General features: G+C 41.6%; 1 protein-coding gene across 1 annotated transcript in view; it reads left to right on the top strand.

The window, feature by feature from the left end:
- The window catches only part of LOC104608286 (enhancer of mRNA-decapping protein 4-like), a 29,644-nt gene extending 20,478 nt beyond the window's left edge, over window positions 1-9,166 (top strand). Inside the window, exons 2-12 of the mRNA XM_010274227.3 lie at window positions 752-801; window positions 876-1,032; window positions 2,156-2,374; window positions 2,808-2,936; window positions 3,062-4,669; window positions 4,883-5,230; window positions 5,785-5,904; window positions 6,094-6,264; window positions 7,124-7,288; window positions 7,407-7,532; window positions 8,647-9,166. Coding sequence (XP_010272529.1) covers window positions 752-801; window positions 876-1,032; window positions 2,156-2,374; window positions 2,808-2,936; window positions 3,062-4,669; window positions 4,883-5,230; window positions 5,785-5,904; window positions 6,094-6,264; window positions 7,124-7,288; window positions 7,407-7,532; window positions 8,647-8,955 — 3,402 coding nt within the window. The 3' untranslated portion in view covers window positions 8,956-9,166. The remainder of the gene's footprint in view (window positions 1-751; window positions 802-875; window positions 1,033-2,155; window positions 2,375-2,807; window positions 2,937-3,061; window positions 4,670-4,882; window positions 5,231-5,784; window positions 5,905-6,093; window positions 6,265-7,123; window positions 7,289-7,406; window positions 7,533-8,646) is intronic.
- Window positions 9,167-13,013: the final 3,847 nt, after the last annotated feature.

Here is a 13,013-nt window from a genome sequence, read left to right as displayed (position 1 = left end):
TTTTTAAATTCTCATTTGAATATGCTTTACATGTTATATTTATGTATTTATTAGATAATAGGTTTTTAAAACATTTATTTTAAAATTAAAGTTTATATTTTTATGCGCCTTGGTTAAAAAGGTGCGCGCCTCGCCTTGTGCCTTGCACCTCAGGTGCAAATTGACCCCTGTGCCTTTTTTGTGCCTTGCACTTTTAAAACAATTTTTTTTGATGTAATCTATGTGATCTGTGACCTATAGAATGATACTGCAACAGTTATATTCATATGCTTTATGATTCTTCATCTCAACTTGTTTTACTATTTGATTGAGGGTTCTAGTTATCACTCTTAGTTCCGGGATGGTTTGACAGTTTACTGACTAAAACCCTGATCTTCCTTACCTTTTCATTTTAATAATATTTTTGAATATGGGGGTTCTTCCATGTAACGTTCCTTTTGATTCTTTGGTTAGTTAAAGATTCATGTTTTGTGCTCCTAGTTGAACCTGGTAATGTTATTGTAGGAAATGGTTTCTTTGCATGGTCCTGCTAATTTCAACTGCAACATTCTCGTCTCCTCACCTGCTTTTACATAATTGATTTATGTAATGCTGACATGTGCACAAGAGCACAAATTTTCTCTGTACTCATAGAGAACACTGTTAATATTTTGTGTTCTGCAACATTGTAGAAATGCTTTTTTTCTCAGTCCTAATTTTCTTGAAGGCCTGAACCTTTTCATTGATAATTTTCTGCTTTCCTTTCCATCAGAGGGTTTCAGACATGGCTTTTTTTGCTGAGGATGTTCATCTTTTGGCCAGGTTGCTCCTTGTTTGTGCTCTTCATTTCCTTGATCTGGTTGTTATTGGAGATATTCTTACTTGCTTTTCTGCAGTGCGAGCATAGATGGGAGAGTTTTTGTATGGAAGATTAATGAAGGTCCAGATGAAGAAGATAAGCCACAAATTACAGGAAAAATTGTTATTGCCATTCAAATACTTGGAGAGGGGGAATCAGTACATCCACGAATCTGTTGGCACTGTCACAAACAAGTAAAAGTTTGACTCATAATGTGAATTTTCTAGAAAAGATTTGTAATCTTAATTTGAATCTTCTACAGGCATGGAATTACTGGGAGTATGCACTTGTTATCATTGTTTTAAAATACAGGAATGAGGCAAAGTGCTAGGATTTTCTGATGCGAGGTATAAACCTCATGGCATAAAGCTTAAGTCTCATGAGATCTCATTATTTAAGGAAAAAATTTCAACTAAAATTAGAAAAAGTGTAGAGCTATACAAAAAGGACTGTGTTTCTATCTATGATCCCATTAAACCATATACAGATTTTTCTATACTATTACTTATTAAAAAAATTCCATTTTACATGCTTCTTTTTTGATAGATCCATTCACATACTTTTTAACTATTAATGATATGGAGTATTAGTATTCATGCAGTATTCAGTGTTGTGTTGAGTGCATATCACGTTTGGTACTTGTACACTAGGCATGTATAGGTATCTAGGTATCATAGATTTCTATATGAGAAAAATATACATATTCATCATTTAAACAAGGACTACAGAGTAGTAAGAGTTTTCTTGCAAGCTCTTTTAGAATATTAGGAAGTTCTTGATGTAAATAAACACAAGCTGCAAACCTTTGAATTCATCTTTAAGTAGTTTTTATTATAAGAACCATATTCAACTAATATATATGTAAAGATGCAAACATGGTTGATGTGCATTAAGCTTTTAGGTGTGAGCCTCCTAGCTGATCTTTAAGTATGTTTTCCTTGAGTTTTGTCTCAAGGTGAGCCTGAAGGCAAGGTTTTAAATATTGATACAGGCTGATATGCCGGTAGGTGCACCATTGGGTGCTTTTATTTTATTTTTATTTTTTTTAAACCAGTTCAGGGGGGTTGGTTTAAGGCCCGTCTACCCCCTGAACCAGGTCAGATCCCAAAACACATACTGTAGGGGCATATCGGTGGGTCACTGATACAATACAAATTGGCCAATACGCTCCGATATGTTGCAGAGTTTTAATCCTTGCCTGAAGGCATAAGCCTCAGATGCTTTTTAGAACATCTTGTTAGTATATCCATATTTTTATTGAAGCTTCAAGTAACTTATAAATCCCCTAACAAGTTATCTCTGCACAATGTTGCACAGGAAGTTCTAGTAGTTGGTATTGGAAAGCGTGTGCTGAAAATTGATATGACCAAAGTTGGAAAAGGGGAAATATTTTCAGCGGAGGAACCTCTTAGATGCCCCATTGACAAACTGATTGATGGAGTACAGTTGGTTGGTAAACATGATGGAGAGGTGACTGAGTTATCAATGTGCCAGTGGATGACTACTCGTTTGGCTTCAGCATCAATGGATGGCACGGTTTGTATTTGTCCTAATCATTTTTCTGTTCTTAGATATCCCCCATTCCCTCTTTTTGTATGATGAATGACCCAAGTCAATGTCTAGAAACTGTATGACTGCTTGTAGATTGTGGAAGTGTTATTCTACAAAAAGTAGTTAACCAATGCTTGGTAGAGAGTTTTGTTGAATCTATTTGTTAACTCATTCGGTGAGTTAACTTATCTAACAATTTTTTTTGTTGGTAAATTGGGATCAATCCTGCAACCCATCGATTTCTATGCAGAATGGGAATAATTATTAATAATTTGTGTTAAGACAAGTTTAAAAAATTCCAGATATCTAAATTTCATTACCTGGTGGACTTTCTGTGAACTTATTATTTCCTGTATTTGAGAGTCAATGAAATATGTTTTTTATTGTTTACTTTGTTCTAACCCATCTTCTGCAACAGGTAAAGATATGGGAAGACCGTAAGACGGTACCCCTTGTGGTACTAAGGCCACATGATGGTCAACCAGTTGACTCGGTTACATTCTTAACTGCACCTCACCGCCCAGATCACATTATTCTCATCACAGCGGTACATGTTCAATTGGTCATTTTTTATTGACAGGGCATATGTTAAATAAAAAAAAAGCAGTGCTTTTCCAAATATTGATTCTGAAACTGGGCATGGACTCCTTTTTTTTCTATTTTTGTTTGCAGGGACCATTGAACCGGGAAGTGAAAATATGGGTCTCAGCAAGTGAAGAAGGGTGGCTGCTGCCTAGTGATTCGGAATCATGGAAGTGTACTCAGATTTTAGATCTAAAGAGTTCTGAGGAACCTCGACTTGAGGAAGCTTTCTTTAATCAAGTAGTAGCATTGCCTCGTGCAGGCCTTCTTTTACTTGCAAATGCTAAGAAGAATGCTATATATGCTGTACATATAGAATATGGTCCATACCCAGCAGTGACCTGCATGGATTATATTGCTGAATTTACTGTTACCATGCCTATTCTCAGTCTGACTGGAACAGGTGATTGCTTACCTGATGGAGAACATGTTGTTCAGGTTTACTGTGTCCAGACACAGGCTATTCAGCAGTATGCTTTGGACTTGTCTCAGTGCTTACCACCACCTTTGGAGAATATGGGGCTAGAGAAGACAGAACCCAGTGTTTCTTGTGCTTTAGAAGCAACTGCCTCAGATGGGTTTTCACTGGAACCATCTCTTGGAAGCACTCCTGTTGAGGTGCCTTTAGGAAGTGCATCACCCAAACCTGCTAGACATCCTGTGATTCCAGATTCTTCTGAGGCTTCAAGCTTGCATGAACTGACTTCTTCAGGTGTGGAATTTAAGTCAACTTCGTTGCTAACCGCAACTTCTGAAGCTGATAATTATCATATTGCTTCACCACCACTTCCTTTGAGTCCCAGGTTGTCTGGAAAAATGCTGGGTTTTAGAAGTCCATCAAATAACCTCGAGCCTGGTACCCCACTTGGTGATCATGGTAGTGACCAACCAGTTCTTGATTATTTGGTTGATAGGAGAGTGGATAGTGTTCACTCAAATTTGTCTGGTGTTACTTCCCCAGATGATAACTCCCGAAAGGATGAAAAAAATGTTGCACAAAATGATATTTTGATGGTGCCTAATCCTCCTACGGTGTTCAAACATCCAACTCATTTAATAACTCCTTCAGAGATACTATCAATGACAGTTTCATCTTCTGAGAGTGTTCAGGTCTGTCAGAGTGTAAAAAGGGACGAGTTAAAGGTTCAAGATGTGATTGTCAACAATGAGGTAGAGAGTGTAGAGGTGGAGGTTAAAGTTGTAGGTGAGACTGGATCCAGTCAGAATGATGATTTTGATTCCCAGAGAGTACCCCGTATTCTTGTTGCAGAGAAAAAGGAGAAATCCTTTTGCTCCCAGGCATCAGATCTTAGTGTTGAGATGGCTAGGGAATGTTGTGCATTGTCCACTGAGATTTTTAGCATGGAAGGGACTCAGCAAGTTGATGATGCTAGTGTTTCTGAAACATTAGACCGAGGCCCAAATGCCAGTGAGCAGGAAATCCAAGATTCTTCCAAGGATGTGGATGGAAAAGTTGCTGAGTCGACTATGGATACAACAGTTCCACAGTCCCCAGTTCCAGCTACAAAAGGCAAGAAGCAGAAGGGGAAAAACTCTCAAGTCTCTGGTCCATCTTCCCCTTCTCCAAGCTCTTTCAATTCTACAGATTCTACAAATGAACCTGGTAGCAGTTCAAGTATTCCTTCTACGGATGCAGCTTTTTCTCAGATTCTAGCTATTCAGGAGATGCTGAATCAGGTGATTTCTTTGATGGCATGTTAAGCATAATTGGTGTACCTGGATTTAAAATATAAAAGCATTTTTCTCCCTCAGGTTGTCTGTGGCTTTATGTTAAACACAACATTTGGACCTAAGTTTGTGCCTTAACAAGTTTCTTGCACATGCTTTATTTGTATAATTTGGAGGAATTTAATGTTCTATCTTCCCCCTGACATCTCTTTGCATTCACAGCTAACGACCATGCAGAAACAGCTGTCAGTGATGGTGGCTGTCCCAGTTACAAAAGAAGGCAGAAGACTTGAGGCGGCCCTTGGCAGGAGCATGGAAAAAGTTGTTAAAGCCAATACTGATGCTTTGTGGGCTCGTTTCCAAGAGGAGAATGTCAAACATGAGAAATCAGAAAGGGAGCGTCTGCAGCAGACAACCAGTTTGATATCCAACTCAATGAACAAGGACTTCCCATTCCTTCTGGAGAGAACGCTAAAGAAGGAAATAGCTTCAGTAGGGCCAACTGTAGCTCGTGCTATTACTCCAGTTGTGGAGAAAGCAATTTCTTCTGCAATAGTGGAGTCATTCCAGGTATTTACTCTCAAAGGAAATAGCTTTTCTACCCAGTTCTGTGAAAGCAGTAATCCACTGGACCTGTCTGATTGTGTGAGGTTCTTCTGAAGTGGTTTGTTTGAATATGGATATTATGAATTTTAGCTTTTGTATCAATTCAAAGTTGATAGAAATTAAACTCTCCTGATTAAATAGTTCTTGTTATTTTGATGACTTGAATAACTGCAATGACTTTGTTTCATTTTGAGAATACTATATGTTATTGTAACAGAAACAAGTAATACATAGATGTTATGATATGCACGCACATTTATTCTTTGGGCAACAAACCTACATAATTATTCTATATATCACCTGTAAGGCTATAAGCCTATAATCTGATATTAAACCATGTGGTCAGTTGGCTGAAAGCTTGGTCAACATGAGCACAAGGGTTTCTGTATTTTGGCTGTCCAATGGCAAAAACATAATGAATTGCTTGGTTGCTAGCTGGCCTTACCTCTGTGCTCACGTGCAATACTGCAATGTGCACATGTAGTCTTGTTGGAATCTCATAGATGTTTGTTGTGCAGAGAGGGGTAGGAGACAAGGCAGTGAGTCAGTTGGAAAAGTCCGTTAATTCTAAACTTGAAGCTACTGTGGCTAGACAAATTCAAGCACAGTTTCAGACATCAGGGAAACAAACTCTTCAGGTAGGTTCAAATTCATAAAAAGTATTTTCCATGATTATACTGGGATACAGTTACTGTTTAACACTTATATGCATTTCTAATCAGTTCCTTGTGTGGTAGAAAAAGGAGTTGGTTTGTCCTGGAGAAAAAGTAAACTGGTATTTCATGCATGTTTATCAACTCTTATTTATATATATTCTTTGAATGTAGGATGCATTAAGGTCTAGTTTGGAAGCTTCTGTTATTCCAGCTTTTGAGATGTCATGCAAAACCATGTTTGAGCAAGTTGATGCTGCATTCCAGAAAGGGATGGCTGAACATACAACTGCAGTTCAGCAGCAGTTTGAATCTGCACATTCTTCATTGGCGCTTGCTTTGAGGGTATGTTGTATTATGAAGTTCTACATGGTACTCTGTAGGAAATGGGAAATGAGTAATCTTTGTTTTTGGTATTCCACAACCCCATCATTGTTGTTTTTACGCATCTATATTAATGCTGATGCTGTCTTAGACAATCTAGTACCAGCCATTTCCAGGCTAACTTCTTAACAGTTCTTTTGTTGTAATTTTGAATTGGTCTTCTGTTATTTGTGGTTGTAAGCTTCCACTGAGAATTAGGGGCTTTGCTAGGAAGTTAAACTTAGCATAAGAAATGCCTTTTTTCCTAGTTGGTCTTTGGAACCATGTTGTATTCCGTTTTGACTTCACATAAGCACTATATAGACATTTTTTACTAGAGCTTATGTAAAAACACATTTGATTGGGCAGTTTGAACTTCAAAGGGTTATTACCACTTTTTACATTGGGTTATGTGCATGGGTGTGTTGGGGGGGAACATCAAAAGGATGCTTCCAGTGTTTGGGGGTATATTTACTTCAGCTTTCCTATCACCTATTTGTCTAATGGCATTATAATAAAATATTGTGTTGTATGTTTTGTGCCAAAACATCTTACTTTCCTGATTTCCAATTTAACGATTTAAGTTGAAATGTTGAGACTTGAATCACTGTCCCAAACATCCACCTAGCAAATAAATAATAAAGGCAGCCCAGGAGCTCTGACCAATGTGGGGTCTGGTTAGATCTGATGAGATTAAGATGTGAAATTTCCAAGAATCTAAATGTCAGATGTTACATGAATAGAGACCAATAAAAATACTATTTAAATGAGTTTCATAATATTCAAGCATTGTCTACGTGGGATGTTTACTCCATTTTATACTGTTTATGGTATTTTGCAGGATGCCATTAATTCAGCTTCATCAATCACCCAAACTCTAACTGGTGAATTTGCTGATAGCCAGCGCAAACTCCTAGCTCTTGCAGCTGCAGGGGCTAACTCAAAAGCTGTAAATCCCTTGGTTACACAATTAAGCAATGGACCGTTGGGTGGTCTCCATGATATGGTACTTCATGCCCTCTTTTGTGAAATAGATCTTTACTTATAAGGTATTAAAGATATTTGAAGGGTATTTTGTGGCATTTCCTACTTTTAAGTTTGAACATGCAATGCCTGTAAAACAGGTAGAGGTGCCTCTGGATCCAACCAAAGACATCTCAAGGTTGCTATCAGAACGCAAATATGAAGAAGCATTCACTGCAGCATTACAAAGAAGTGATGTCTCCATCGTATCCTGGTTATGTTCTCAGGTGTGCTTTATGTCCACTCCACAAGTATGTTACATACTTATGTTTCCTTTGATTGACATGAGTGCACACGCATACACATCCCAGTTGGTGGCTTTCAGCCATTGATTTGAGAATGCTCTTTTGGTTTTTGTTTCACCATGGGCTGGACTGGACAGAATTTTTTTTGTCCCTGGGCTTGTTTCTGAGATAGCTCTATGCTGTTTGATAAAAGAAAAAAAAAGTCTCAAAATCAACATTTATAGAGCTTTGAAGAGGATGATTTTTGACTTGGGCTATGAAGTATTGGTTAAATGTCCATTATTCAGTGAATAGCAGTGGCTTAGCAACTTGGCTTTGGATAAAAACCACATAATGCAACTCTTCATTTGCATCATCCTTGCACATCATCCATACTTCACCTTTCTTTTCATGTGCATGTTTGCATGCAATTATTTATTTATAAAAACAAACAATTAGGTAATTTTGTAGCATTAGAGAATTCAAAGTACAAAGTAGTTCCAACACATGCATTTTTTAGTAGCGACAAGGGAGTATGGTGGGGACAAAATTAATCGTAAAAAGTTCCTTACAGTCCCATTTTTGTTTTCTTGGATTGAGTATCACGAGGAAGAGATTGAGAATGTTCAAGGCCATAATAATGTATTGGATAGTTATGGGATGCACTTTTGGAGTAACCATTATAGATTATGCATCTACAAATCAAATTAAAGGCAATGCTTTGTATAACAGCTGTAGGATAGCTGCATCTTAACAGTTAGCACAAGATGTTGCCATGGGGGAGTGACAATTGGTAATCTCCAAATTGCTAGAACAAGGCTTGGACGTGTCAATCCATTGTGTTTTCATTTAGTATCATCTCCTAGGATTAATAAAATATCTAATTACCATTCATGTTTTGGTGGATCTTGTTTTGATTATTACAACTTCTAGTACCTCTACACCATGTTTTCCTTGAACATTTTACATCGCATGGTAAAACATCTTGACAAAACACCATTGAAGTTTCCATATGAAACAGCCTTCCAATATTACTAGGTGGTTAAATCTAATGCAGCTTTTAGGTTCTAATATTACAATCTTAGTTTTTATTGTTTTCCCCTTTGCTGTTCATCAGGTTGATTTCAAGGGTATTTTGTCAATGATGCCTCGTCCTTTGAGCCAAGGAGTTTTGCTTTCCCTTCTTCAGCAGTTGGCCTGTGATATCGGCAAAGAAACATCCCGGAAGTTGTCATGGATGACAGATGTGGTTATTGTCATTAACCCAACGGACTCGATGATTGCAATGCACGTAAGACCCATCTTTGAGCAGGTCTATCAGATATTGGCCCATCACTGCACCATCCCAACTGTCAATGCTGCTGATGCTGCAAGCATTAGAATTGTCATGCACATCATAAACTCCATGTTGATGAGCTGTAAATGATGCCCGTCTTTTCTATAATGTGTGCAGAATTGGCATTCAACTTTTGGTGTGTAGTTGGGGACTGTAGGAGGGTTTGTACAGAGTACTAGGAATTTCTGTGGGTTACTTGCTGCATAGAGTTAGGAATGTGATTATGTAAAAGTAGATCATCCCCCCCCTTATAAAGTTTCGCTTTGGCTTCAAATGCATTTTCAGTAACTTAATTTTCTCATATAGACTGACCTTTCGAATATCTGTAGGTTTCTGTCAGATTGTTCTGTACATCTGTAGAATATAGGTTTATCATGCACGTCGATATAACATTGTGTCAGGCTGGGTGGGCATGCTCTATCATATATCATCCAGGTACGAATCACATTCATGTTCCAGATGTGTGCGTTGGTAGTTTGGCATGAGAAGGTAACAGTTTTTTTTTTTTACCCTTGCGATTTATGATTTTTTTTCTTTCTTCATCTTCTTGGGCCATTAAAGTGGCCGTCCTCGGACTCGAACTTTTACCATGACACCAAGTAATGGTCCCTATATTAGTTTGTTTGAGTTGATTTATGGTTTAAGGTTTGGCAGAAATTTAGTTGAGTTAGAGTTTCTTTGTACTATATGTGCAGTTTTACAGAGAAATGGACCGATTCAGGCTCCTGCTGCATATATTGTATAGGGTACATGTTCAGGCTCGGGCCAATATCTATTCCATGTTTGTGGGGCTGCGTGTTTATACATTGGATGTGCTGGGCTTGGGTTTTAATAAGCCTATTTTTATATCCGATTTTTGAGGTTTAGGTCAAGGCGAAAACACGAAGCGGAAGCTTCTTTGTTAACTAATGAATACATATTGATGCCACTGCCAGTAGAGCATTTATTAGAAAAAAGTGCTTTTTTTCTCACTATCGCCGCGCCGCTTTAATTTCTCAGTGGGGTCCACCAATTTGGTGAGACCCCAGATCTCATATTTTGAGAAGGGTATTCTCATCACATCCCAGTATATTGCCCATAAAAACATGAAAAAATAAGAATATTCGCCTCACGAACTAAACGGACCATAATAGAAAACCAACCATAATTCTATTAAAGTGCATGCATAAAAGAAGGTTGTAGTAGTAGTGGCAGTAGAGGAATAGAAGCAGCAAAAGATAGAAGAGACTTTTGGTAATGCACTTAAAAATCATCCGTTTCGCCATTCCTTTCTTGGGTGGCTACCTAACTCTTCCGGTGGAACGGGCTTCAACTTGGCTGGCTGGATTCATACTTGAATCAGGCCTAGCTGGTCCATTAAGTCTCTCTTGATTGCTGGCTTTGCTCATTTTCCCGTGTTGTCGTTGGTTTAGGTGAAGAACTTATAGGTAGTTTGCTGTATTTTGGATTTAAATGAGGGATGAGTTTCATATATAACTGATAGACGACGATTTGACCCGACCTATAAAATGGTGACATGTGAACATTGATTCAGCACGAGCAACAGCTCAGCATTGTAGCCTAGTGCGACCAAGTGACGGGCCCATAAAGCAGCTCGCTACATCGTAGCTCACAAAAGGAGCTCGCCACAACGCGAGCTCCGGGTTCCCCGAGCTACCTTTGAAGGGATACTCTGAGGCAATTTTAGCTCGCGAGCTAGGGGAACTAGCTTGCCCAAGCTCCTAAGCAGACAAGTCATCCCAAGGACCAATTCTGTTAAAGGTAATCCTAAAGTATTCCGAGCTCATTACAGAGTAGCTCGGGAATGGGCTGCATGGGCACTCCTCAGGAAGCTTCTACCAGACAGGAACACCCCGATCTGCCTATAGATACCCCGAGGTGAAGACACCTTGGGCCAGACAGCTCGGCTTAGCTTGCCACAGGCAGCTCGCCGCTTGCGAGATAGCCCGACACAGGGTAACTCGCGGAAAGGTAGTTCGGCATATCGTAGGAAAACCTCCCGCTCGACCACCGTACCCGACAAATCTAGGGACAACAACCATATCCCTTGTCAGACAGCGTCGTGCCTGCCACCTTTAGAGGGTGCCTCACACCTGACAAGCACGTACCCTGCGATGACGGCCCTGCGCGTGCCACCTTAGCCCCTGCAAGTAACGGCTGCAGCAGGCTGACAATGGCGGTTATACCTGCCCTGTCAGAGGCCAGTGGGCCTGATGCAACGGATTTATGTTATAAGGAGCTTATTATCAAGGGAGAGAGGTATGATCTTCTACTCACGCGCTATCTGCACTCTTAACCTTCATCTTCTCCTTGCTTCTCCTATAGAATACTAACTTAAGCATCGGAGTGTTCCCGCCGGGCAAGCCCCCGGGGATTCTTCTTCTTCTCCATCTCAGGTACCTTCTAGGAGCCACGTAAGTGCCAGCTAGGAGTGACCGGATTGTGCACCATCATTTGGCGCCGTCTATGGGAACCGTTTCTAAAAGCCTTCCTCTAAACCCTCACCGTTCTTCCTTCTCTGAAAACTCGGCACTCATGGCTTCCTCAAGCAACGTTGGACGAAGTCCCTAGGTTCCCACGGTCTGCATTGGACAGTTCACCATTCCCCTCTCGGTGGATGGAGTCCCCAGCCTGAACATGCCGTGAGCAACGACGCCTGTGGGTGTTCCCCTGCCTTCCTCAGTCGAAACGACCTTTGTTGAACCAACTGTCATTCCTCTGGTGACTAGCCAGAGCCAGCTCGACGATCTGATGCTGTGCATGCGAGCCATACTAGCAGCTCCAGCAACACCAGATTTACCAACAGCAAGTGCTGCACCATGTCTCCCAGTACCACTACCAGCAGCAATTCCCTCAGCTGCCTCAACCTCAACCTCAGCTTCAGCAGCCGCAACTCCCTCCTCGGCACCCAGCCTCACAGCGAGCTAGGTCTTGCCGCCAGGACGAACGCCCTTCTCGCCAAGAAGAAGCCTCCCAAAACCCTCCTAAGAGCCAGGCCTCCTCCCACGGCAGACAAGAAAGACCGGCCACCCCGGTCTCGTCGTGGGCGGTCAGGTCGGGAGGACCCCAGTTCGCCAGATCTACATCACCTTGGCAGTCGAAGTTTGAAGCCCTGCTCCTGGAGAACCGGTTTGAGATCCTGGTCGCAGACTCCAAGCAAGATCCCTCTGTCCGCAACCATCACCAGTCGCCCGACCTACTTCCAGCACAAACCATCCCTGACAGCACGAAGGTGAGCAACACGAATCTGGAGCCCGCCAAGAAGCAGAGACGCTGCCGCCGAGCTCACCGATCTACCACCCATAACCTGCCCGAGCTCGGAGGTAGAGAAGCGGTAAGCTCGGGCGAAGCTAAGGCTCCCCTCCTTTCAGTTCCATCCCTCTATCTCCTGAGCTCCTGGCCGTCCCAATGCCTAAAGACTTCAAGCTCCCCCCTCTTGACAAGTATGACGGGTCGTTTGACCCAAATGACCACGTAGATGCCTTCCAGTCGCAGATGCACCTGGCGAGAGTCAGTGAGTCGTGCATGTGCGTGGCCTTCTCCACCACTTTCAGAGGAGTAGCCCGTACATGGTACCGGAACCTGGCACTTGGCTCGATAAGAAGTTGGGCACAGTTCGCGCAAGCCTTCACGTCCCACTTCGTCACCAGCAAGCGGCGCCTGCGAACTGAAGAAAGCCTCCTCAACATAGTGCAGAGAGAGGGAGAGTCCATCCGGGGCTATATCAAGCGGTTCAATGATGCGTGCATGCAGATACCGCGCCTGGACCCCGCCGTGCGCCTTGCAGCAGCCAAGAAAGGCGTGACGCATAAAGAGTTCAAATGGCACATGGTCGTCAACCAACCAACGACCATAACCGAATTCCTTAAGCTCTCAGATAGGTTTATAGCCACGGAGGAAGAGATCAACTAGAAGGGCGAGGGCACGCCCTAGAAGAGGAAAAGAGAAGGAGAGCCTTCCAGCCAAGGGGACAACCGAAAGAAAAAAGATGCAGCTCGGGGGGCAAAGCCGGGTCAGTCGTTCCGAGCTCCTGTAGCGGACAGAACTGATTACACCCCACTGAACGCGAAGCGGGCCGAAATCTTGATGGCGATCAAGGACGCCCTGTATGTGAAGTGGCCACCCCATTTGAGGGGAAATCCCAACGA

Source organism: Nelumbo nucifera, chromosome 1 (assembly GCF_055504915.1).
Source record: "Nelumbo nucifera cultivar China Antique chromosome 1, China Antique-T2T, whole genome shotgun sequence".
Taxonomy (NCBI): domain Eukaryota; kingdom Viridiplantae; phylum Streptophyta; class Magnoliopsida; order Proteales; family Nelumbonaceae; genus Nelumbo; species Nelumbo nucifera.
The sequence above is the reverse complement of the archived record's forward strand: the minus strand, read 5'-3'. Positions and strand labels throughout refer to the sequence as shown.